At 58.3% G+C, this 23,068-nt stretch overlaps 1 protein-coding gene across 7 annotated transcripts in view; it reads left to right on the top strand.

Annotated features, from left to right (window-relative positions):
- RIPOR2 (RHO family interacting cell polarization regulator 2) overlaps window positions 1-23,068 on the top strand; it is a 95,878-nt gene that overhangs the window by 50,667 nt on the left and 22,143 nt on the right. For all 7 annotated transcript variants that reach the window (XM_080649400.1, XM_080649402.1, XM_080649403.1 and 4 more), the window contains exons 2-9: window positions 9,864-9,990; window positions 12,219-12,374; window positions 13,597-13,675; window positions 14,353-14,376; window positions 15,434-15,487; window positions 17,838-17,987; window positions 20,234-20,297; window positions 22,866-22,909. In XM_080649400.1, the coding sequence (XP_080505526.1) occupies window positions 9,864-9,990; window positions 12,219-12,374; window positions 13,597-13,675; window positions 14,353-14,376; window positions 15,434-15,487; window positions 17,838-17,987; window positions 20,234-20,297; window positions 22,866-22,909 (698 nt within the window). The remainder of the gene's footprint in view (window positions 1-9,863; window positions 9,991-12,218; window positions 12,375-13,596; window positions 13,676-14,352; window positions 14,377-15,433; window positions 15,488-17,837; window positions 17,988-20,233; window positions 20,298-22,865; window positions 22,910-23,068) is intronic.

Below are 23,068 nucleotides of genomic sequence, written 5' to 3'. Positions count from 1 at the left end.
TGTCACAGAAATGCACGCAGACCGCTGGGCAGGTTGGCTTATCGCTGGCAGCAGCCACCTCCACGGAGGTTCAGGAACCCGGGACAGCCGGGAGCAGCTGGTCCCGGGCCCGTGTGCACGTTGTTCCGTGTGCACGTTGTTCCGTGTGCACGTTGTTCCGTGTGCACGTTGTTCCGTGTGCACGTTGTTCCAGGGGAGGTCAGGTGTGTTCTGACTTCACCTTTCAAGATGAGTCATGGCAGCATCACTCAAACGCTGGACGCCTTGCGAGATGTAAGTGAGTCTTAGGCCCTGAATCCCCTCTCCTCCAGCCATCCCGAGGCGGCGGCTCCGCCCTGCGTTGGTTGAACCCCCAGAATGGAAGGCGGGGGGGGGGGCTGTCAATCTCCTGGAGGCTCCGTCCGGCCGTCCCAGGGAACGGACGCCACTCACATCTCTCCTCAAGGCCTCCAGGGATTTCGCCAGCCCCCCCCCCTTTTTTTTAAATATATTTTATTGATTTTTTACAGAGAGGAAGGGAGAGGGATAGAGAGTTAGAAACATCGATGAGAGAGAAACATCGATCAGCTGCCTCCTGCACACCTCCTACTGGGGATGTGCCCGCAACCAAGGTACATGCCCTTGACCGGAATCGAACCCGGGACCTTTCAGTCTGCAGGCCGATGCTCTATCCACTGAGCCAAACCAGTTAGGGAACCAGCCCCTTATTTTTAAAAATATATATATACCCGGGCCTGTGCCCGGAATCGAACCCGGGACCCTTCCGTCCGCAGGCGGGCGCGCTGTCCACTGAGCCACACCAGCCTCGCTTCCCCGGCTCCGTTGTCATTTCTCGGAGGGGGAATAAGAGAGCGAGGACAGTGACGGCAGGTGACTTAGGGCTGTCCCTCTTGCCCTGGAAGCCAGGCCTGGCTTTACCCATTAGAGCGCCCACCTGAGTTTCTTCCCAGGGCGAGTTCTGGCTAAAAAGAGACCATCTCCTTGTCTTCTGGCAACAGCCCTGCGGACTAGCTATCAGGTCCTCACTTTACTGACGAGAACAACGGGAGCTGAGCCGCTCCGGGTGACCTGGGCTGTCCGAGCCTGCGCTGAACCACGGGTCTAAGACGCCGGTACAGAGGGGCGGTGCCGGCGCTGGGGGAGCTGGTAGCGTGGCTGGACACAGGGACTCAGAAATAATTACATCACACGCGAGGTCCTGACTGCGCCCTTCCCGCTAGCGATGCCGTTTTGTAGTTCACGAGGCAAGACCCCTCCTCAGAAAATTCGTTAAGAAACAGCTGGGGGCCACGTGAACACGCAAGAAAGAGTAGGGGGGCGGGGCCGTGTGATCACAAGCGTGGGCACGTGAGGACGGAGGCTGAGATGGAAGGGATGCGGCCAGGAGCCCCCAGAAGCTGAGGAGGCAGGAAGGACCCTCCCCAGGAGCCCCCCGAGGGAGCACAGCCCCAGACGCCCTGATTCCAGGTTCTGGCCCCAGCTGGGGGGAGCACGTGTTCCTGGTGGTTTAGGCCGGACTGTCGTCATCGGAGCAGCAGCTCAGGGGTGACCCCCCCTCGCCTAGGCCTCTCGCTGCCAGGGTCACAGGGAGACCCATCCCCGTGTCTGTGCCTCGGCCCCGTCTCCGCTCCCCCGGGGGCTCCTGGGCAGTGACAGTGCAGTGGGCGCCCAGGCGGGCTGCTTGGTGGGGGGCTGCTTGGTGGGGGGCTGCTTGGTGGGGGGCTGCTTGGTGGGGGGCTGCTTGGTGGGGGGCTGCTTGGTGGGAAGGGAAGGCCACGTGACTCAGGGACTCCCCACCGCCTGGCCCAGCCCCCAGCTGCAGGATGAGGCAGGGCCCTCCCCAGCCCCGCCCTCCCCTCCGGGCCTTCCCGTCATGAGTCCAGCCTGGGCCTCCGCTTCCTGGGGCACCTGGGCTGACAGGGGCCCACACTGGGTTGCCGTGCCCATAGTCTAGATGCCAAGACTGAGGCTCAGAGCGGGCAGCAGAGGTCCCTACCCCCAGCCCACCGCCCCCTCACCTCCGCCCAGCTCATTGGTGACTTCCCCAGCTGCCCCCTGGTTGCCATGGTGTCGGAGGAGGACGAAGCCATCCCAAAACACACACCATCTGGCCCCTCCTTCCTCATCCCTCTCTCCCATGTCACAGCCTCCTTCTGTGCAGGTGGGCGGGGCCTCTTCCTGGCCAGCCAGCCGGGAGCAAAGGTCAAGGAGGCAGAGGGTCCAGGGAGTGGGTTCTGGGACCCCAACCTCACCCAGCAGATCTCCTGGGCCTGGGCCCCATCGCCCTCCCACAGCTCCCCGCCCAGGCGGGCTCTTCCCTGCCTCCCTGCCTTCGCTCATGCAGTTCCCTCCGCCTGGAAGGCCCTCCTCATCCTTCAGGGCCCAGCTCGGCTCTGGGTCCCCTGGAGAACTTCCCTGAGTCCCTCGGGGCTCCCCCTGCACCCTGCACCCACCCGGTCACAGCCGTTTTCTGGATGAAGCTCTCACGGGGCGGTGAGGTCTTGGGGTGCTAGCTCTGCCTTTGTACCCCAGCGCCTGGCACAGACGGGTGCTCAGTAAAGCTGGAAGGAAGGGAAGGAGGGAGGGGGGAAGGAGGGAGGGAGGGAAGGGAGCAAAGAAACGCCTCTCATAGGGTTGGAGAGGACCTGGACCGTGAGCTCCTGGCACCGGGCTGGGCACGGAGCAAAGCCCACTCCCTGCCCCCGCCTCCCGCTGAGCCTGGGCCCCAGCACCTTCTGCCTCCTCCCGTTTGATTTGGAGCCGGCTCAGGGCAGTGCGAGGTAAAGACACCAGGAGGCAGACCGGCACTTGGCTTCCCAAGGAGCTGGTGTGTTAGGGGGAAAGCCTCCATTCTTGGAAATCAGGACTGGGGGAGCTTGCAAGGGCCGGAGGGCTGACCTTGAGCAGGGTGTTCAAATCCTTTTCCCACCGAGTACTTTCTGCAAACAACGCCTTACCTGAGGCCAATATGTAAAACAGATGGAAGCTAAGCTGCTTGGGGCCAAGTGGTGCGTGTTGAAGGCCCTGGGAGATGGGACCAGCGTCCCCTCCCCCCTGTAGCTCTGGGTCCGGGGAGACGGGGGCTGGGTTGGTCCTGGCGGTGGGAGGGGGCAGCCAGGAGGGAGGGGGAGCCGTGGGGAGAGTCCAGGGCTGACATTTACCAACTGTACAGAGGGCTTCAGTATCTTCAGAACTTCCTGTTCGTGCCCGTGTGGCTGGGCCAACGAACACATCTTTCACAGCAAGTCAGTCTGTACACACAGTGAAAACACGTCCTTGGAAAAAATGATAATGACTTCAGCCTTTAATGTTCTCACAGTTTCTTTTTAATCTTGAACGGATATTTTAGGGGAAATATCTCTTGTCTAGAGGAAATATTTCTATGAATTCTGCAATTCCATCAACTTCTTTTTCTTTTGTGAAATTCAAGTAAAATTAAATTTAAAATTGTATCCAAAATATGATTGTTACAGTTTTATAAATGTATCTCTATCGCCCCCCCCAAAAAAAAAACACAAAAAAACAGTTGGCTTGCCCAGGCGGCGTGACTCAGTGGTTGAGCGTTGACCTAGGCGCCAGGAGGTCATAGTTCAATTCCCAGTCAGGGCACAGGTCCAGGTTGTGGGCTCCATCCCCAGTAGGGGGCGTGCAGGAGGCCGCCGGTCCATGCGTCTCATCATGGATGTTTCTCTCTCTCTCCCTCTCCCTTCCTCTCTGAAATCAATAAAAATATTAAAAGAATAAAGAAGGCTCCTCCGCCCCAAATTTCTTTTAAAAAAGAAAAACGGGAGGAGAACCAACAACATCCGTTTCCAGAGATAACGAGTTTCTGCCTCTTTCTTCCGAGCGGGCTGAGCCTGAGGCTTCCGGGGACCCTGTGCCCCTCAGGCCCTGGTGCCTGTTAGAGGCCCCTCCTGCGCCCTGTGGTTCTCCAGCACAAGCCCCGCCTTCCGGGGTGGTGGGAAGTCGGGGTGGGGATGTCCGCGTGGTGCGTGATGGGGCGAGGGAAGGGTGCTGGAACTCGGCTGCACGTGCAGTGCGTGTCTGTGATCCTGGGGGGGAAACTCTGCCGAGAGCCGCTCGAGGCTCAGCAGGTCCGCTGCTTGCCCATGAGGCCGGCTCGGTTCTTCTCGATTCTTCTCCGCCTCCTGGTGAGGAGTGAGGCCGTGTGGAGCGTTTCTCGAGATGTTTCCACCCACTCCGTCGGCGTCGGGCCGCGTGCGTGCATCTATCACCCGTGAGCGCACAGCGTGGACCGCGGAGCCGCGGCGATGAGCCTGGCCTTGAGTGATTCTAAAGCGGCCCGTACGCCGTCGCCAGTGACGTACACAGACCCCTCTCTCTTTTTTACAGATTAGTCGGCTTTTCTGTAACAGGCACCTTGCAATAAACAGACTCCCATTTGGAGGATTCGCCCTAAATACTCATGGAGCCCAGCAGGCTATTTACATCTGGCCCGCGTGCCTCTTTCAGACGACGGAATTATACTTCTGCTCCTGACCCAGATGTGTGTGCGGGGCGGGCGGGCGGGGGGACGGGGCACATGGTTAGGAAAGGAGAGTGAGGGACACACACACGGGGCTTAAAGAGACTCCTCAGAAAGCGCGGTGGGACACGCATCTGGGAAAGTATCTACAGCAGGGGTCCTCAAGCTTTTTAAACGGGGGGCCAGGTCACTGTCCCTCAGACCGTTGGAGGGCCAGACTATAGTTTAAAAAAAAAAACAACTATGAACAAATTCCTATGCGCACTGCGGGCCCGGGACGCGTCGGCTGCTAAGCAGGACAGGCAGCGGCACCCGGCGGGCCGGATCCATGTCCTCGGCGGGCCGCATGTGGCCCGCGGGCCGCAGTTTGAGGACCCTGAACAGGTTTGACACTTCAAATTCACCCTTTTGCAAAGCAAATTGTTCCACTAAAATCATTCCAAAAACAAACTTATGCAAAGTTATTAAAATTAAATCTTTTATTGCACGTATGTAGTAATAAACGTAAAATACATTTTTTAACCTCAGAAATACTCATTTACTTACAATCTCTCTTATACTGGTTCCCCCCACACACACTGCTTGTGGCAGTTTCATATACATATTCATAAAGTTGTCATGACCGTCCTCGGGCGTAACAGTCGCTACAGAATGGTTAACACTGTGACCACAGAAGCCTCCAGCTCAGGTGACTGAGTCCGCTGTTCCTTGTCCAAGTCTTGATTCCTTGGCATTTCCTCTTGGAGACGGAATGACAGCTTTTTCTAGACACAGATACTGACTTCAATAGCGTTATCGACGTCCGAGTCACATGCCATACAATGTAAGTGCAGTTTCAGTTTCAGACGGTTGTGCAACCATCACACACGGTTTTAGAACATATTTATCAACGCCGCCCCCCCCCCCCCAAAAAAAAAAAATATTCTCCCATGCTCCTGGGCCTGCTCCCATCCTCAGCACCACTAACACGTGGAGTGGAGGTAGAATATTTTTTTAAATATGTTTTTCTTGATTTGAGAGAGAGAGAGAGGAAGGGAGAGTGGGAGAGAGAAACATCGATGAGAGAGAGCCATGGATCGGCTGCTTCCTGCACGCCCCCTGCTGGGGATCGAGCCCACAACCCGGGAACGCACCCTGACGGGGAATCGAACTTGTGACCTCTGGGTGCACAGGATGTCACTCAAGCACTGAGCAACCCTGGCCGGGGCTGATGGTGGAATTTTTCATTTTTGCCTGCGTGTCGCCCCGGTAACCTGCCAGCTCCCCGCTGGCCACTGCCTTATCGCCACGGTCGGCCCAGTCCAGCTGGTGGGGGCAGGGACAGGCGGAGATTGACCAGGGAACTTGTATGCATATACGCCTAGCCCAGGGGTGGGCAAACTTTTGGACTGGAGGGCCACAATGGGTTCTTAAACTGGACCGGAGGGCCGGAACAAAAGCATGGATGGAGTGTTTGTGTGAACTAATATAAATTCAAAGGAAAGGAGCGGAGGGGAGAGCAAGAGAACCCTCCGCTCTTTCGGCTCCGCGGGCTGGATAGAACAGCCGAACGGGCCGGATCCGGCCCGCGGACCGTAGTTTGCCCACGGCTGGCTAGCCCATGGACACAGACAATATCTGGAGAAGGCCTGCAGGGCGGGGCTGGGTGGAAGGGTGCAAGGAGAAGGAAAGTGGGGGGCATCGCACACTGCCAACAAGAGAAAATAGCCCCAGCGGGTGTGGCTCAGTGGATAGAGCGCCGGCCCGCGGTCCGAAGGGTTCGGGGTTCGATTCCGGTCAAGGGCACGTACCTCGGTTGCAGGTTCCCTCGCCCTGGTCAGGGAGTGTGCGGGAGGCAACCGATCGATGTCTCTCTCACATCGACGTTTCTCTCTGTCTCTCCCTCTCCCTCCCACTCTCTCTAAAAATCAATGGGACAATATCCTCAACTGAGGATTAACAAAAAATAATAAATAAAAAAATGAAAAAGACATTGACATCAAAAGATGATGAGGGAGCGTGGCAGCTGGGGGCGGGCCGAGGAGGCTGGAGGCCCACCCAGGACTCTCCCCTCCCCCACGGCTGGGTGCGGACACAGCGTGTTCTGTGTGCCCGTGGCCCCGAGACCCCGCTCTACTCCCCACCCCCAGCCCACCCACTCCTCTTCTCTGCTGGACCTGCCTTTGCACATTCCTGCTTCTCTTAGGACTGGACCTGGGCCGGGAGTCAGCCTGCAGGGTAACTAGAGACCCCAGCCTAAACCAGTGCTGCCTCCAAATTCCTTCCTGGTCGATAACGATCATCCTAAGACCAGAAAGACCAGTGAGCGCCAGACCGCTCCCCTGGACACTCCCCGCTGGTCATCATTCCACACGGAAATAATGGGAAGCCTCTGAGGGTGTTACCCCAACTCCTTTTGGGAATCCCCACAGACATGAGGGGTCCCCACAGACGTGAGGGGTCCCCGCAGACATGAGGGGTCCCCACAGACGTGAGGACTCCCCACAGACGTGAGGGGTCCCCGCAGACATGAGGGGGTCCCCGCAGACATGAGGGGTCCCTGCAGACATGAGGGGGTCCCCGCAGACATGAGAGGTCCCCACAGACATGGCTTGTCCTCGGGGGTTTTCTGGCCTGTTGGGGAGACAGGGGAAGAGAAGTTATTTCCCAGTCGGTCCTGTTTCACTCTTGTTCAGTTCATGGAAACGGTGCAGAGAGAGGCTTAAGACTGAAAAGCAGATTTTCAAAGTTGGACTTGAGAAATGGTCACGGTTATTTTAACTAGAGTTTTACAATGTCAGCCAATTCGGCATCATTTCCCCCCCTTTTCTGTTCTCTGCTGAGCATCAGAATCCCCTGGGGACCGACCCCCCAACCAGGTTGAATCCCATGTTCATTCCACCAGAAGGCCTTCGGGTGGGGGCCCGGCGTCAGGGCGGAAACGAGGTGGCCCACTGCAGGAGAGAGAAAACCTTTTTTGGTTTAAAAATATATAATTTCTAGCCCAGCCTACGTGGCTCAGGGTCAACCTATGAACCAGGAGGTCAGGGTTCAATTCCCGGTGGTCAGGGCACAGGCCCGGGTTTCGGGCTCGGTCCCCAGTGTGGGACATGCAGGAGGCAGCGGATCCACGATTCTCTCTCCTCGTTGATCTTCCTCTCTCTCCCTCTCCCTTCCTTTCTGAAATAAATAAATATATATATATATCATTTTCTAAAAAGCACAGATTCGGGGGTGGAGGGAACACTCCTGAGAATGTCCCAAACAGAAGCCTCCCTCCCTCCCACCCCCGGGCCTGATGGGTGCGCGCACAGTCCCACCCGGATCAAAGCGCTGGGCTGGCGGGTGAGTCAGCGCCTGAACCTGCAAGAAAGCCTGCACCCCGAGCCTTTCTTCCAGGGGGAGGGGGTTAAAGGCCCGTGCGCGGGGGAGGGGCTTGCGTCCCGCCTCTGGGGACCTCCTCCCTGTGCGGGGCGGCCCCCTCCCTCCGCGGGCGACCCCGTCCCTGTGCGGGGCGGCCCCCTCCCTGTGCGGGGCGGCCCCCTCCCTGTGCGGGGCGGCCCCCTCCCTGTGCGGGGCGGCCCCCTCCCTCTGCGGAGCGACCTCCGGCCGGTGCAGAGCCCGGTGGCGGCGGCGTTCCCCCCGCGTCCCGCTGGGCTACCCCAGTGCGGCTCCCGAGGCGGGGCGGGGCGGGGCGGGGCGTTTCAGCTTGGCCGGCCTGTAGGCGGGTCCTTGGAGGGCACCTGCGATGCGATCCCCCGGCCCAGGAGTGCCCGCTCTGGGAGACTCCCACGGGCACGGGAGCCGCTCCCCTCCGCACGGAGCTCCCCTGCTGGACGGCGAGTGGGTCCGGCCTCCTGACCCCAGGGCGCTGTCTGGGGGCCCGGCCTGGGGCGGCTGCGCTTGGCCATGGGGCTGGGTCCCCACTGGTGAGTCTGGACCGGAGGGAGCAAGTGGCTGAGCGGGGTGCACCTCTGGCTGCGGTTCCCGCTCCCCTTTCTTCTCTCCTCTCTGGGGTTCTTACCGCCGCCTCCACTGTCCGGCTTTCTCTGGGAGCGCTCCTGTCTCCTCATGTGCATGGTCGCCACAGCGGCTGGAGCTTATCTTCCAAACACACTTTAGCGGAGGCCCGGCCGGTGTGGCTCAGCGGTTGAGCATCGACCCATGAACCTAGAGAGGGAGCCCGTTGGGTTCCCTGTTGGGACACAGGCCGGGATGGTGGGCTCGATCCCCAGTGGGGGGCGTGCAGGAGGCAGCCCATCAGTGATTCTCTCTCATCATTGATGTTTCTCTCTCCCCCTCTCCCTTCCTCTCGCTCTAAATATCAATAAAAACATTAAAAAAAAAAAAAAAAAAAACAATTACCCTCCCGGGAGGAAGAGGAGCTGAGTGTAAGCTCACTCCTCTCTGAAGGCGCCCCGCGCGTTGGGCCTCCTACCGGGGTGCAGGCTGCGCCCCGCGTGACCACGGGTTTGGCAGGACGGGCCTGAGCGGGGGCGTGGCCTCGCTGTGTTTTTGCTACTGTTGTTGAAAGTAGGTAAACATCACGAAGTTTCTGTGGGTTTTGTGTGTGTGCGTGTGTGTGTAATTTAAAATTTATTTTGAAAAATAAGCTTTAAAAACAGAGTCAGAAACCATCCGTGGTTGGCTGGGACTAGGAGTCCCTCCAAGCGGGTCCGTGGAACGTTTGGGGGGATGGGACTGACTGCTTTTGCTTACACAACCGACAGACTGGATGTAAATAACTCAGCTTAAAAAAAATACACCTATTTTATTGATTTCAGAGAGGGGGAGAGAGACAGAAATATCAGTGATGAGGAGAGGATCATGGGTCGGCTGCCTCCTGCCCACCCCCCCCGCCCCCACACCTGGGGATCGAGCCTGCAACCTGGGCCTGTGCCCTCACCGGGAATCAAACCGAACCATGACCTCCTGGTTCCTGGGTCGATGCTCAACCACTGAGCCACACCAGCTGGGCATAACTCAAATTTAAAAAAAAAAAAATGATTAAACGGATAAGAGCCAAAAATGTACCCAATGTGAAAAAATACAGAGCCCACGGCTTCCTCTTGGGGAGAGTGAAACGTTACGGTCGTGCGGAGAAAGGAACCCGTAAAGGAGGTGGGTTCTGAAGGCGCGGTTGAACCTTGTTCAAAGCACCAATCCCCGCAGGAGACCTGGTGCCTGATGGTGGTGCGGCCTTTGTCTTTGCTGCTGTCCCGGGAGGCCGTGTCTCGCACCTGAGAGCCACCCTCTGGCTCAGGGAGAACTGGGGAGGCGGCGTCCCAGCCCGCAGGGCTCCTGACTCACCTGACCCCGTGGCACCGGCCTGGCTGGTGACACCCGTAGGCTTGTCTGTCTGAACCTGCCCTCACAGCCACACTCTCCCGCCTTCCAGGACTGCCGGCCAGACTCCCGGAGATCATGCTGGTGGGGACCCAGTCCTTCTCGCCCGGAGGGCCCAATGGCATCATTCGGAGCCAGTCGTTCGCGGGGTTCAGCGGCCTGCAGGAGCGGCGGTCCAGGCAAGTCCCGGGGCTCCCCCTGGGAGGCGGCTGAGGGGAGCTGAGCTTTGGTGCTGTGCGGAGCATCCGTGTGCACCGGCCTCGTCAGCGTGCATGTGAGCACACATGCACACACACACACACACATGCAAACACACGCACGCACACAAACATACACACACATGCAAACACACACGTGCGCACACACAAACATACACACACATGCAAACATACACGCACGCATGCACATGGACACACGTCTGACTTTCATTTCTGCCTTGAAAAATATGTCAGCCACCCCAATGGAGCACTGTTAATTCTTTTCTTGTTAAAAAAAATATATTTTTTAATTGATTTCAGAGAGGAAAGGAGAGAGAGAGAGAGGAGAGAGAAATACCAATGGTGAAATATCATGGATCTGCTACGTCCTTCACGCCCCCCTACTGGGGATCAAACCTGCAACCCAGGCGTGTGCCCTGACCGGGAATCGAACCGTGACCTCCCGGTTCATAGGTCGATGCTCAACCACTGAGCCACACCGGCCAGGCTGTGACGTTTCTTTTCTATCATTCAGATTTTCTCCTGCAAAGGAGGTGGCTGGAGATATAGGAAAAGGTATGAATATATGGGGATAGCTCTCCCTCCTCCCACCCACCCCCATTTTTAGGTCTTTGATAAATATCACCCAAGAGCCTCCCCTCCCAGTGTTTTGAGCCCGTTGGTCCTCTCCGAGCTACAACAGACCCGCCTTTTCCCACGCACTCGTCATTACGGAGCGTTGTGTAAAAACCTCCTCCGGTTTTTTATGTCGTCCCCAACGAGGTCAGATGTCCTCTGTGAGGTTTTTCCCCCTTTTTGTTTACTTTGGGGAATACCTAGGTCATACGTGCGCCTGTCTGCGGGTGGATAGTTGCATGTTTTCGTACAAGACAAGAAGGGCTTGTCATTCATCCATTGCAACGTCATATGTTGTCCTTTTCTCACTAGTTTGACTTGCTACCTGTTTTTTTTTCTTTTTTACCTTTTGACCCCCTTCACCTATTTAGCTCACCACCCGCCGCCACCTCGGGCGACCACCAAGCTGTTCTCTGTCTCTCTGGGCTTGGGGTGTGTGTGTGTGTGTGTGTGTGTGTGTGTGTGTGTGTGTGTGTGTTTAAATTACACATGTAAGTTAAATCATACGGCATTTGTCTTTCCCTGTCTGACTTCTCTCCCTCAGCATTATACTCTCTAGGTCAGCCGTGGGCAAACTACGGCCCGCGGGCCGGATACGGCTGTTCTATCCGGTTCTCTTGCTCTCCCCTCCGCTCCTTTACTTTGAATTTATATTAGTTCACACAAACACTCCATCCATGCTTTTGTTCCGGCCCTCCGGTCCAGTTTAAGAACCCATTGTGGCCCTCGAGTCAAAAAGTTTGCCCACCCCTGCTCTAGGTCCATCATTCTCACAAAGGGCAAGATTCCACCCTTTTTTATGCTTGAATAACATTCCATTGTATGCATGCCCATCTCAGCGTCTCCATTCTTTCATGCACCTGTGGACGGTCGTTTCCACATCGTGGACCCTGTCCGTGACACTGCGGGAAACACAGGGGCGTGTAAAGCACGGTGAGTTAGTGTTTTTTGTTTCCTTTGGAGAAATACCCAGACTTGAAATTGCTGGATCCTGGCTGCCTCCCTGCCACTCACAGAGACGTTGGGCTTGATGTTAAACCCAAACCTAACGCACGCCGCGAAAACAGAGCTTAAGAAAAACCCGTCAGTCCAGCCCTGTGCGCTGTGCTTTCACACTACACAGAATCAGCCATTTGTCCTGCCTACCACGCTTTACCACCAAGGTAGTCATTCACACCCTAGTCTAATTTGGTAGATGCACATGCCTGACGTTGCTAATGCACGTGTTTTTTTTTTCAGTCGGTGTATGTCCTTCTGCCTGTTTCTTATTTTCACCCGGGAGCGTGTGGCTCAGTGGTCAGAGTGGGGTCCCGGTAGCATGATACGTCCTCACTCAGAGGGTGTGTCACCTGACTGGAGGAAGCCACGGCCCAGCAACGCTGCCACCTTTCAGCAGTTACATCTCATGCCGAGAAACGCAGTGTAGGCTGGCTCAGCTGTATCCTCCCGCCTGGAATGTTGCCTTCCCCCCCAAGACACGGACACACACACGAGATGATTGCGAGGCATTTCTTCCGTGGAATTCTTTTGGTCGCCCGCCGGAGCGCCCATTTCTGCTCTCCCTTCTTTCACAGATGTAACTCCTTCATTGAAAATGCTTCCGCTCTCAAGAAGCCTCAGGCCAAACTGAAGAAGATGCATAACTTGGGGCACAAGAACAGCAGCCCCCCCAAGGAGCCGCAGCCCGCCAGGGTGGAGGAGGTGTACCGGGCCCTGAAAGGCGGACTCGAGTAAGAGCGCCCAACCTCACCGGGAGCCGGCCCTTCCTCGTTCCTCACGTGCTGGGGGGTGGGGGCCAGAGGGACAACGAGTCTTGTGAGATCATTTAAAAGTGTCCGTTTCTATAATAGATACTTTATTCTTTCTTTTTTTTAAAAAAAAATACGTTTTTACTGACTGTAGAGAGGGAGAGAGAGAGAGAAAAACATCAGTGAAGAGAGAGAATCATGGATCGGCTGCCTCCTGCACGCCCCACCCTGGGGATCGAGCCCGAAACCCGGGCCTGTGCCCTGACTGGGAATCGAACCCTGACCTCCTGGTTCCTAGGTCGATGCTCAACCCCTGGGCCACGCTGGCTGGGCGTAGATATTTTATTCTTGCACCATCACCGAGGAAGCCTTAGATCAGGGGTCCTCAAACTACGGCCCGCGGGCCACATGCGGCCCGCCGAGGACATGTATCCGGCCCGCCGGGTGCCGCTGCCTGTCCTGCTTAGCAGCCGACGCGTCCCGGGCCCACAGTGCGCATAGGAATTGGTTCATAGTTTTTTTTTTTAAACTATAGTCCGGCCCTCCCACGGTCTGAGGGACAGGGAACTGGCCCCCTGTTTAAAAAGTTTGAGGGCCCCTGCAAGTTATTATCCCAAAGATGGGACGTGTGTTGGGTTCCGAGGTGATGCCCGTGACAGTGAAGAGGAAGTAGCCACGTGTTTAACGGCCCTGTGGAGTATTGGCTTCCGTGTAGCCGTGCGCACAGGCAGGTCAGTTTCAGCGCTTGCTAAAGACAGTTCTGGAACCTTCCCGACTCCATTCTAGGCATCGTTTGCCCAGAACACAGCTGCCCTCCTGTGTGGGAACAGCCCCCACCCCAGTCAGTGCTGTGTGGGGCAGCCAGAGCTCTGTGGGCCCAGACCCCAGCGATCCCCACTCGCTGGCCCCTCCCCTCCCTCCCCTTCCTCTCCCCTCCCCTCCCCTCCCCGCTGGTTTTTCCGTCCGGCGCTCAGCCTCGTGGGGTCTCCTTTGGACCACCTGGACCGTCTCGGAGGCCGTGCTAGAGCTTCAGCGCGTGGAGAGATTGGGAAGCCGCAGCCCTGGTCCCGCCGCGCTGCCCCGGAGCGAGGCTCAGACCCTCCCCTCGGAGGGAGGCCGCAGCCCTGGTCCCGTCCGTCCGTCCGTCCGTCCGTCCGCAGCCGCAGCCGCGCGCTCACAGTGGCCCCTCCTCTTGTGTTCGCAGCGAGTACCTGGAGGTCCACCAGACGGAGCTGGACAAGCTGACGGCGCAGCTGAAGGACATGAGGAGGAACTCGCGCCTGGTGGGTGCCACGCCCCGGGGGGAACTCGGGGGTAACTCCGGGGGTAACTCCGGGGGTAACTCCGGGGGTAACTCCGGGGGTAACCCCGGGGGTAACTCGGGGGGTAACTCCGTGGGGCTGTTGGTTTGTGTTTGTGTGTTTTTTTTTTTTGCAGGTTTGTTTTTGTGTTTTGGGGTGTTTTTTTTTTTTTGGCTAAGTGTCTTCTCCTACTGGATGGAGGTGGATACAAACAAGAACCTTCCAGAAAGGCGGACCCACCCTGGCCGGTTTGGCTCAGTGGTTAGAGTGTCAGCCTGCCGACTGAAGGGCCACGGCTTCGATTCTGGTTAAGGGCATGTACCTCGGTTGCAGGTTCAGGTCGGGACACGTGCGGGAGGCAATCAAGGATGTCTCTCTCTCTCTCTCTGCCTCGCCCCCTCCCTTCCACTCTCTCTAAAAACAATCCATGGGAAAATATCCTCGGGTGAGGATTAACAGAAACTAAAAAGCACTCTTGCTGGTATTTAAAATCACCCAGATTTTTACTCTTTGAAAGCAAACGTCAGAAAACCCAACAGACCTTTACGGCTGGTCCTTGTTTCACTGACCGTGCAGGCACGCGGCCCAAACCCCTCTGTTAACGTCAGTAGCAGTTTTCGCAGAAGATACGTTTTAATTAATTTTATTTTTTATTTCAGGGCGTGCTGTATGACCTGGACAAGGTAAGTGACCGTTCTGCGTCGGGGGGACATAAGCCCGAGGTCCCCTCTGAGGGACAGAGAGAGTCTGGAGAGCCGCTGATCTTTCTAAGCCCAGAAAAGCCCGTGCCTTTATCTGAGTTTGATGAGTAAGTGCCGCGAGCGCCAGACCCAGGGATACTTCCCTGGAAACGGCCCTGGCTGTCGGCGTCTGGGCGCTGAGACGTTTAGGAAGTTGCCAGGCGTGGGGAGGCCCCGCCCCGTCTTCTGTAGAAATACCAGCTGCCGCCTTTCCCCAAACCAGAGAGCCTTTGACTGGAAGGTGCACCGTTGTTTTGTGCTCCCCCAAGAAAAAACAGCGATTCCAGTGAAGCTGTGGCACCGGCTCCCTTCCCCTGAGAACTGGTTTTCCGCCCCCGCCCCCCCCGGCCCCCACCCGGTGGCAGGACGCCCCGAAGCCCGTTTTCAATGTGGGTCGTCTCAGTTCTCCGCGCCGCTCTCTCCGAGCCTGTGCGCGCCGAGTCGCGGTGGAATCTGCCCGCGGACATGTGACATGTGACATGTGAAGGGGCGGTGAGAGGCAGCACGTGCAATAAGGACATCCGTACGGGATGACAGGGGCGCACCCCCCCCCCCCCGCCCCGGGCCGGGACCCTCTCTGACACGCACGGGCGTAGCGACTGGACGACGCGCCTCCCGTTCAGAGACACCGAGTGTGGAGCGAAGGACGTTCCTCTCCGAGCTGATAAAACGTGTCCCGTTGTTGGGGGGACTCGGGTATACTCCAGGGTGATGCCGACCCCACGGAAACCCAGTGAACCCATGGATGGCCTCCTGGGTGCGAATCGCCCCGTCCAGTGACCCGCAGCCCACTTCTCAGCATGTTTGGCCAGTGTAGACGCAGTGCCCTTCCGCTCCAGGCTGGAGGCTCGAGGAGCAACAGAGACAGGAGGGGAGGTGCGGGGAGCGTTGCGCGGGCCTTCGAGGACGAGAGGAGAGAGGTTGCCGGCCGCAGGCCGCAGGCCGAGACCGTCTGTGCTGTGATGACGGTCCTGGCTCACACATCTCCCTTTCCTTCCAGCAAATTAAAACGATCGAACGGTACATGCGGCGCCTGGAGTTCCACATCAGCAAGGTAACTGCGCACCCCCCCGCCCCCCACTCCCCGCCTTCGCCTGGTTTTCGGTCCCTGGTCAGCCCACCTTTGGCCTGAGCTTGGCAGGTAGTTCAGGGAGGATTTCTTTATTATTATTATTATTATTATTATTATTATTGATTTCAGAGAGGAAGGGAGAGGGAGAGAGAGAGACACATCCACAATGAGGGAGAATCATGGATCGGCTGCCTCCTGCCTGCCCCCTACTGGGGACGGAGCCCGCAACCCGGGCCTGTCCCCTGGACCGGGAATCGAACCGTGACCTCCTGGTTCCTAGGTCAACGCTCCACCTCTGAGCCAGGCCGGCCGGCCGGTCCCCAGAATCCTTTCCGTTCACAGCCCTGTGACGGGCTTACACGTGGCTGCCACTCCTCTGCAGCTCCCTCTCGTGACCCCGCGACCTGGGCAGATCCGAATCGCTCCCCTTTCTGCTAAGCCCGCGGCTAGAAGGCACCGGCGGGGCCGGCAAGCGCGGACAGGTTCCTCTGTTCAGTTTGAAAACAGCGAGAAGGCGGCTCCGGACGAGGCAGGCGGTTTCCCCGTCGGTCCCGCGGCCGCAGAGGCCGGGGGTGCTGTCCGCGGCAGGTCCCTGCAGGCTGCCAGCAGGCCCGTGTCACGGGGCGAGGCCGCTAATCCGCTTACTTGCTGTGGCAGCGCCGTGGCTCACCGACGCACGCATCATCCTTCATCCTGGAGCGGGACTCCTCTGGCTCAGAGGCTGGCACGTCACGAAAACAAAGAACAAGCTTCTCTCTAAACGCAGAGGAACAGACGGGGCCGCTCGGGCCAACGCAGGGCCCGGCGCGCGGGTTACGGTCGTGGAGACGCCGGAGGGGACGAGGGTCAAGGGGCGTCTCCGGAGACCCCCGGGGGACACGCCCGGCGGCCGTGATGGAGGCTCCATGCGCGTGTTCCTGCATGTGGATGGCACACCTCCCGCGTCAGAACGCTCGGCGCCGATCACGTGCAAGTTCAGACTCCTGGCCCGGCCCTCCCCAGTGAGCCCCCATCTCAGAACCCCCGGCCGGGGCCTGGCATCCGCACTGACCCAGCTCACCGGGCGGCCCCGCTTCGCTTTAAGGATGGCCACCACCTCCACGCCAGCCCCCAGCCAGAGGTGTCGGCAGCAGACGGGGCCTAGATTCCCTCTTTCTTTTTTGTTTTAACCCCCACCCGAGGGTGTTTTTCAAAAGAGAAAAGAAGAGAGAGAGAGAGAAACATTGATGTGAGAGAGAAACATCTATCGGCTGCCTCCTGTAGGCGCACCAACTAGGGATCGAACCCACAACCTGGGCATGTGCCCTGACCGGGGATCGAACCCACAGACTTCTGGTGCACAGGACGACGCTCCAACTCCCGGAGCCACGCCCCAGGGCTAGCCCCCCCTAATCACAGTGCACCCATCGGCACCCAGAGCGAGAGACGGGCGGCTCCCCCGAGTGTGGCAGCTCCTCTTCGTGAACTGGCTGTTGGCCCGAGAGCCGCCCGAGAGCCGCCGGCGCCTCTCACCACGAGGCTCCTCGGCAGCGGCTCCGGTCGTGTGGGGCCAAGAACTCACCAGCGCCCTCTGCAGTAAGGAGCCTCACGTTCCCCTTTAACCATAAGCTCAGCCTGGGTGTGAGCCTGTCACCGGTGACCCCTCTCAAAATCAACTGACGATGGTGCCTGCAAGTCTTCACCTGGCCCGGCCGCGGGGCTCGGGCTGAGCGTCAGCCTAGGAGCCAGGAGGTCAGGGTTCGAGTGCGGTCAGGGCACAGGCCCGGGTTGTAGGCTCCACCCCCAGTGAGGGGCGTGCAGGAGGCAGCCGATCCATGATTCTCTCTCATCATGGATGTTTCTCTCCCTCTCCCTTCTTCTCTGAAATCAATAATATATATATATATATACATTTTTTAAAAAAACAACAAAGTCTTCACCTCGGAGGCAAGCTTATAACCACCCCTACTTCCTGTGCACAGGAGGCACCAGCCTTCATTGCCCCATACCTGTGGCGTGTACAGGTAACCCACACCTGTGGCGTGTACAGGTAACCCACACCTGTGGCGTGTACAGGTAACCCACACCTGTGGCGTGTACAGGGGACCACACCTGTCTCCCATGGGCCACCTGCATTCCGTTCCTTCTCACCTCTGCGCCTGAGAAAGCGGCTCAGGGTACCGTCGGTTTTGACGGGGAAAGAGGACCCTGGTAGCGAAGGCCGCGTGACGGCCTCCCTCTGAGAGGGTGCACTTCTCCCAGAGCCCCCGCCCAGCTCGGGACCAGCGGGTCCCAACCCCGGGCTCAGCGCCATCAGGACTCAGCGCCTGGTCTTTCCCGCTCGATCCCGCAGGTGGACGAGCTCTACGAAGCTTACTGCATCCAGAGACGCCTGCAAGACGGCGCCAGCAAGATGAAGCAGGCCTTCGCCTCGTCCCCCCACAGCAAGGCCGCCCGGGAGAGCCTGGCCGAGGTGCACCGGAGCTACAAGGAGTACACGGAGGTGGGTGTCCCGGCCGGCCGGCCGCCACCTGCGGGTACCGCCCGGGACACGGACGGCGCCTGCGCCCGCCTCACTCTGCTCTTCACACGCGAGTCTCACTCTTTCACTCTTCCTTTTTGTTTTTTTAATACGTATATTTTTATTGGTTTCAGAGAGGAAGGAGAGGGAGAGAGAGAGAAACATCCATGATGAGAGAGCACCATGGATCGGCTGCCTCCTGCACGCCCCCCACTGGGGATGGAGCCCGCAACCCGGGCCTGTGCCCTTGACCGGAGTTGAACCGTGACCTGGGTCATAGGTCGATGCTCAACCCCTGAGCCACACCGGCCGGGCTTCGTGCCCCGTTTTTATCCCTTTACGTGCACCTCCAACGTCTGCGGTGTGCGGACCCCCCGAGTGTTACCCCGGGAGCCGAGCAGGCCGCGGTGGAGATCACCCCGCAGTCGGGTGTGGCGAGCCCTCCTGCCTGTGCGTCTCAGGCGGTTAGCAACGTCCCTCCCGTCCCTGCAGGAGACAAAGGCCCGCTGCCCTGGTTTCTCCCGTCCCCTGGGCCGAGCGCGTGACGCAGGGAGGGCTGAGCCCTCGGGGTCACCGGATACCGTGCGTCTGATGAAATGGCTGAATTATTAAGGCAGCGCTTGTCCCGTCCCCGGAGGCCTCGCTCAGAGGTCAGGTTTCCCGGGCGACGTCATCAGCCCCGGGAGGGTCGGAGGGACACTCCCCGGAGGGGCATCTGCCTCGGCCTTGGACCGGACCTCTTGGGTGACTGACACACGGCGTCATTTTGTGGGTTTTGTTTTTGTTTTTGAAAATATTTTAATTGACTTCAGAGAGGAAGGGAGAGGGAGAGAAAGAGAGACATCATCGATGAGAGAGCATCATGGATCGGCTGCCTGCTGCACGCCCCACACTGTGGATCAAGCCCGCAACCCAGGCCTGTGCCCCGACTGGGAATCGAACCGTGACCTCCTGGTTCCTAGGTCGATGCTCAACCACTGAGCCACACTGGCTGGGCTCACACGGACTTCTTTTTTTTTTTTTTAATATATTTTATTGATTTTTACAGAGAGGAAGGGAGAGGGATAGAGAGTTAGAAACATCGATGAGAGAGAAACATCGATCAGCTGCCTCCTGCACACCCCCTTACTGGGGATGTGCCCACAACCAAGGTACATGCCCTTGACCAGAATCGAACCTGGGACCTTTCAGTCCGCAGGCCGACGCTCTATCCACTGAGCCACACCAGTTTCGGCTCACACAGATTTCTTAAGGTAACCTCTGTAACATGCGTGTCCCCCACATAAGCACACACACACCGTGACCCCAGCTAAGGAGGTAAGTCATGCTGGAGACTCACCCAGTATCCTGTGTGTTTCCACATTCCCCCTATTTGGCCCCATAGTGTCTTGTTTTCGTTTCTTTGTCTTTAAAGTCAGGATACAACCCAGTTCCTCGAACCCCTTCCATCCGGTCGTCTCTTGCGTCTACATTCCCCCAGGATCCTGCCCTTTTGTAGAGTTCAGGCCGGTTCTTATAGAATACCCTGCACTCCAGCCCTGGCTGGTTTGGCTCAGTGGATAGAGCAGCCGTGGGCAAACTACGGCCCGTGGGCCGGATCCGGCCCGTTCGGCTGTTCTATCCGGCCCGTGGAGCCGAAAGAGCAGAGGGTTCTCTTGCTCTCCCCTCCGCTCCTTTACTTTGAATTTATATTAGTTCACACAAACACTCCATCCATGCTTTTGTTCCGGCCCTCTGGTCCAGTTTAAGAACCCATTGTGGCTCTCAAGTCAAAAAGTTTGCCCACCCCTGGGATAGAGCGTCAGCCCACGGTCTGAAGGGTCCCGGGTTCCGTTCCAGTCAAGGTCACGTACCTGGGTTACAGGCTTGGTCCCGGCCCCAGCTGGGGCACGTGCGGGAGGCACCCCATCGATGTGTCTCTCTCACGGCGATGTTTCGCTCTCCTTTCCACTCTCCCTGAAATTCCACGGAAAAGTATCCTCTCTATAAAAATAAAGAAGAATGCCCGCATTCTGATCGTTGGTTTAGGATGTAATCTAACTTGTTCGGTGCTCGCAATGTCCCGGATGCGGAAGCTCGCGGGGCCTGGGTGGGGCGTGCTGTGAAGACCCCTCCCAGGCGGCGGTGGCTCAGTGGGGACGGGTCGGTGCGCCATGGGTCTGGGCCGACCGGAAGCTGCCGAGCCCTGACCGGCGCCGTCCCCGTCCCCGTCCCCTGTCCCCTCACAGAACATGTGCACCATCGAGGTGGAGCTGGAGAGCCTGCTGGGCGAGTTCTGCATCCGGATGAAAGGTACTCGCAGCCACGCTGCTCCTGTATCCATCCCTGCTCAGCCCTCCCGCGCCCGTTCATTGAAACCGAATCCTAGCCCCGGCCGGTGTGGCTCAGTGGACAGAGTGTGGGCCTGTGGACCAAAGGGTCCCAGATTTGATTCCGATCAAGGGCACGTACCTGGGTTGCAGGTTCCTCCCTGGCCCGGGCCCTGGTCGGGGCCATGCAGGAGGCAACCAATTCGTGTGTCTCTCACATCGCAGTTTCTCTCTGTCTTTCCCTTTTCCTCCCACTCTCCCTAAAAATCAATGGAAAAGTGCCCTTGGGTGAGGATCAACAACAACAACGAAAAAGAACCTGAATCCCAGGCCCTCGCTTCCCAGGACATCCCGCCGCAGCCTAGGCCGTCCTGAGGCAGGGACCTGGGAGCGGGTGGCAGCTAAGGGACCCGCCCGCCGGGTCTGCAGCTGCAGGGCTGCCGGTCCAGGAGAGGCTGGTGCTGGGGCCAGACTTCCCTCCCCTGGGGACCTGGCCACCCTGCTCAGCAGCATCCCCGGCCGCCGTGGGCCCCCTGACCGGGACGGAGACCTTTCTGTGGCTCCCACCCCTGCACCTCCCCGCTGTCCCCTCTCCTCAGCTTCTCTCAGGGGGTCTCTCAGGCCTGGGGCCGCTTCTCCTTCTTCATTATGATTCATCGACGTACACTGCCCTCGTCTCACACAACCCCAAGGCGCATCTGGGCAGGCTTCCTGGGGACCCCCCGCGGAAACGGTTCTCCCTCGATAAGGAAGCCATCCCGCTGCCAGGAAACCCCCAGCGTTGCCATGAGCGACCTGCTTATCTGTTGTTCATTATGGGAGAATGAGCCGCCCCGACACACACCGACACAAACGGGGGCTATTTCATACCACGCAGACCGGGCCACCACTTCCGCCCGCCACACCCAGGCACACTGCCCTTTCCCCACGCCAACACAGACGGCTTGCCGAGGGGGAGAGGGCGTAGCAGGTGAAGACGACGGGTAAAGAACCAGTGTGGCTCAGTGGATAGAGCAGCCGTGGGCAAACTACGGCCCGCGGGCCGGATCCGGCCCGTTCGGCTGTTCTATCCGGCCCTCGGAGCCAAAAGAGCAGAGGGTTCTCTTGCTCTCCCCTCCGCTCCTTTACTTTGAATTTATATGAGTTCACACAAACACTCCATCCATGCTTTTGTTCCGGCCCTCCGGTCCAGTTTAAGAACCCATGGTGGCCCTCGAGTCAAAAAGTTTGCCCACCCCTGGGATAGAGCGTTGGTCTGCCGACTGCAGGGTCCCGGGTTCGATTCTGGTCAAGGGCATGGACCTCAGTGGCGGGTCCCCGGCCCTGGTCGGGGTTCGTGCAGGAGGCAGCCAGTCCATGTGTTTCTCTCACATCGATGTTTCCCTCTGTCTCTCCCTCCCTCCCTCCCTTCCACTCTCTCTACAAATCTGTGGGGAAATAACCCCAAAGAAAGAACTTACTGCTGTTGGCCAAGCACGAGGCTGTGTGCATCTGGATGGCGGGCCCTTGGCCCTGAGTCCCCACCCCTCCTGGTGGATGAGCCAGTCTAATCGGTGCAACAGTGACCGGCTGGCCCGGCCGCGTGGGGTCAGATCGCTGGAGGCCTGGGGGGTCGGAAGGGGTGCCACTCACCAGCCTGGGAGGAGGCAGGCTCCCCAGGGTCACCTCTGAGTGAGGTCGGGAGGGCCCGTCTGGCAGGTGAGCAGCCCAGGACAGTGCCCACCGCAGAGGGCAGGGCTTGGTCAGCAAGGACAGGGAGTGTGTTCTCGATGCCTGGTTCTTCCTGGAAGTCCTGGTGGCAGCCCCAGCACGCCGGCAGCTGCTGCCACCTATTGGCGGGTCATGGCCACGGCGGGTGCTCTGTTAGGCCTCCCTTAACCTTGGCCATGCCTATGGGTGTGCCCCGTCTGGTAATTTTTTTATTATTTTTTTTAGAGAGGAAGGGAGAAGGAGAGAGAGAAACGCCAATGATGAGCCCTGGCTGGTTTGGCTCAGTGGATAGAGCGTCGGCCTGCAGAATGAAGGGTCCCAGGTTCGATTCCGGTCAAGGGCACATGTCCAGATTGCAGGCTCCATCCCCAATAGGGGTTTGCAGGAGGCAGCCAACCAATGATTCTCCCATCGGTGTTTTTCTCTCTCTCGCTCCCTCTCCCTTCCTCTCTGAAATCAATAAAAATGTATTTTAAAAAAAGAAAAAGAAACATCAGTGATGAGAGAGAACCATGGATCGGCTCCCTCCTGCACGCCCCCTACTGGGGATCGAGCCTGCAACCCAGGGGCGTGTCCTTGACCGGGAATCGAACCCACGACCCTTCGGTGCACGGGCCAGCTCTCTAACCACGGAGCACACGGCCCAGGACAACATACCAAAATACTGAGAGTCATACAGAAACGCCACCCCAGCAGCTCCCCCGACAGAGGCCCCGAGTATTACTACACGAGTTCCCCAAAGTCCAACCCTTCGTGTGAGTGTGTCTGGGGGCCGGTGTGCGAGGCCGTGAAGCGGGAAATGTGTTCTGCGCCTCACGTCCCCACTGCTTGCCCTTCGCAGGTCTGGCCGGCTTCGCGCGCCTCTGCCCCGGGGACCAGTACGAAGTAAGTGCTGTGGGGCCGGGTGTGGGAATGGAGGCATGAGGGAGAGGGCTCGGGCTTCATTACTCCGCTCCTTACATTCTCTGGTTCATCTTTACATTTGTTATTTGGGGGGAATGAAGCCAGCAGGACCGTTTGGAGGGTAACACAAGCCCTTCTGTA

Source organism: Plecotus auritus, assembly GCF_963455305.1.
Source record: "Plecotus auritus genome assembly, chromosome: 12".
In the NCBI taxonomy this organism is placed as follows: domain Eukaryota; kingdom Metazoa; phylum Chordata; class Mammalia; order Chiroptera; family Vespertilionidae; genus Plecotus; species Plecotus auritus.
Note: the sequence above shows the minus strand (reverse complement) of the source record. Positions and strands in the feature narration are given on the sequence as shown.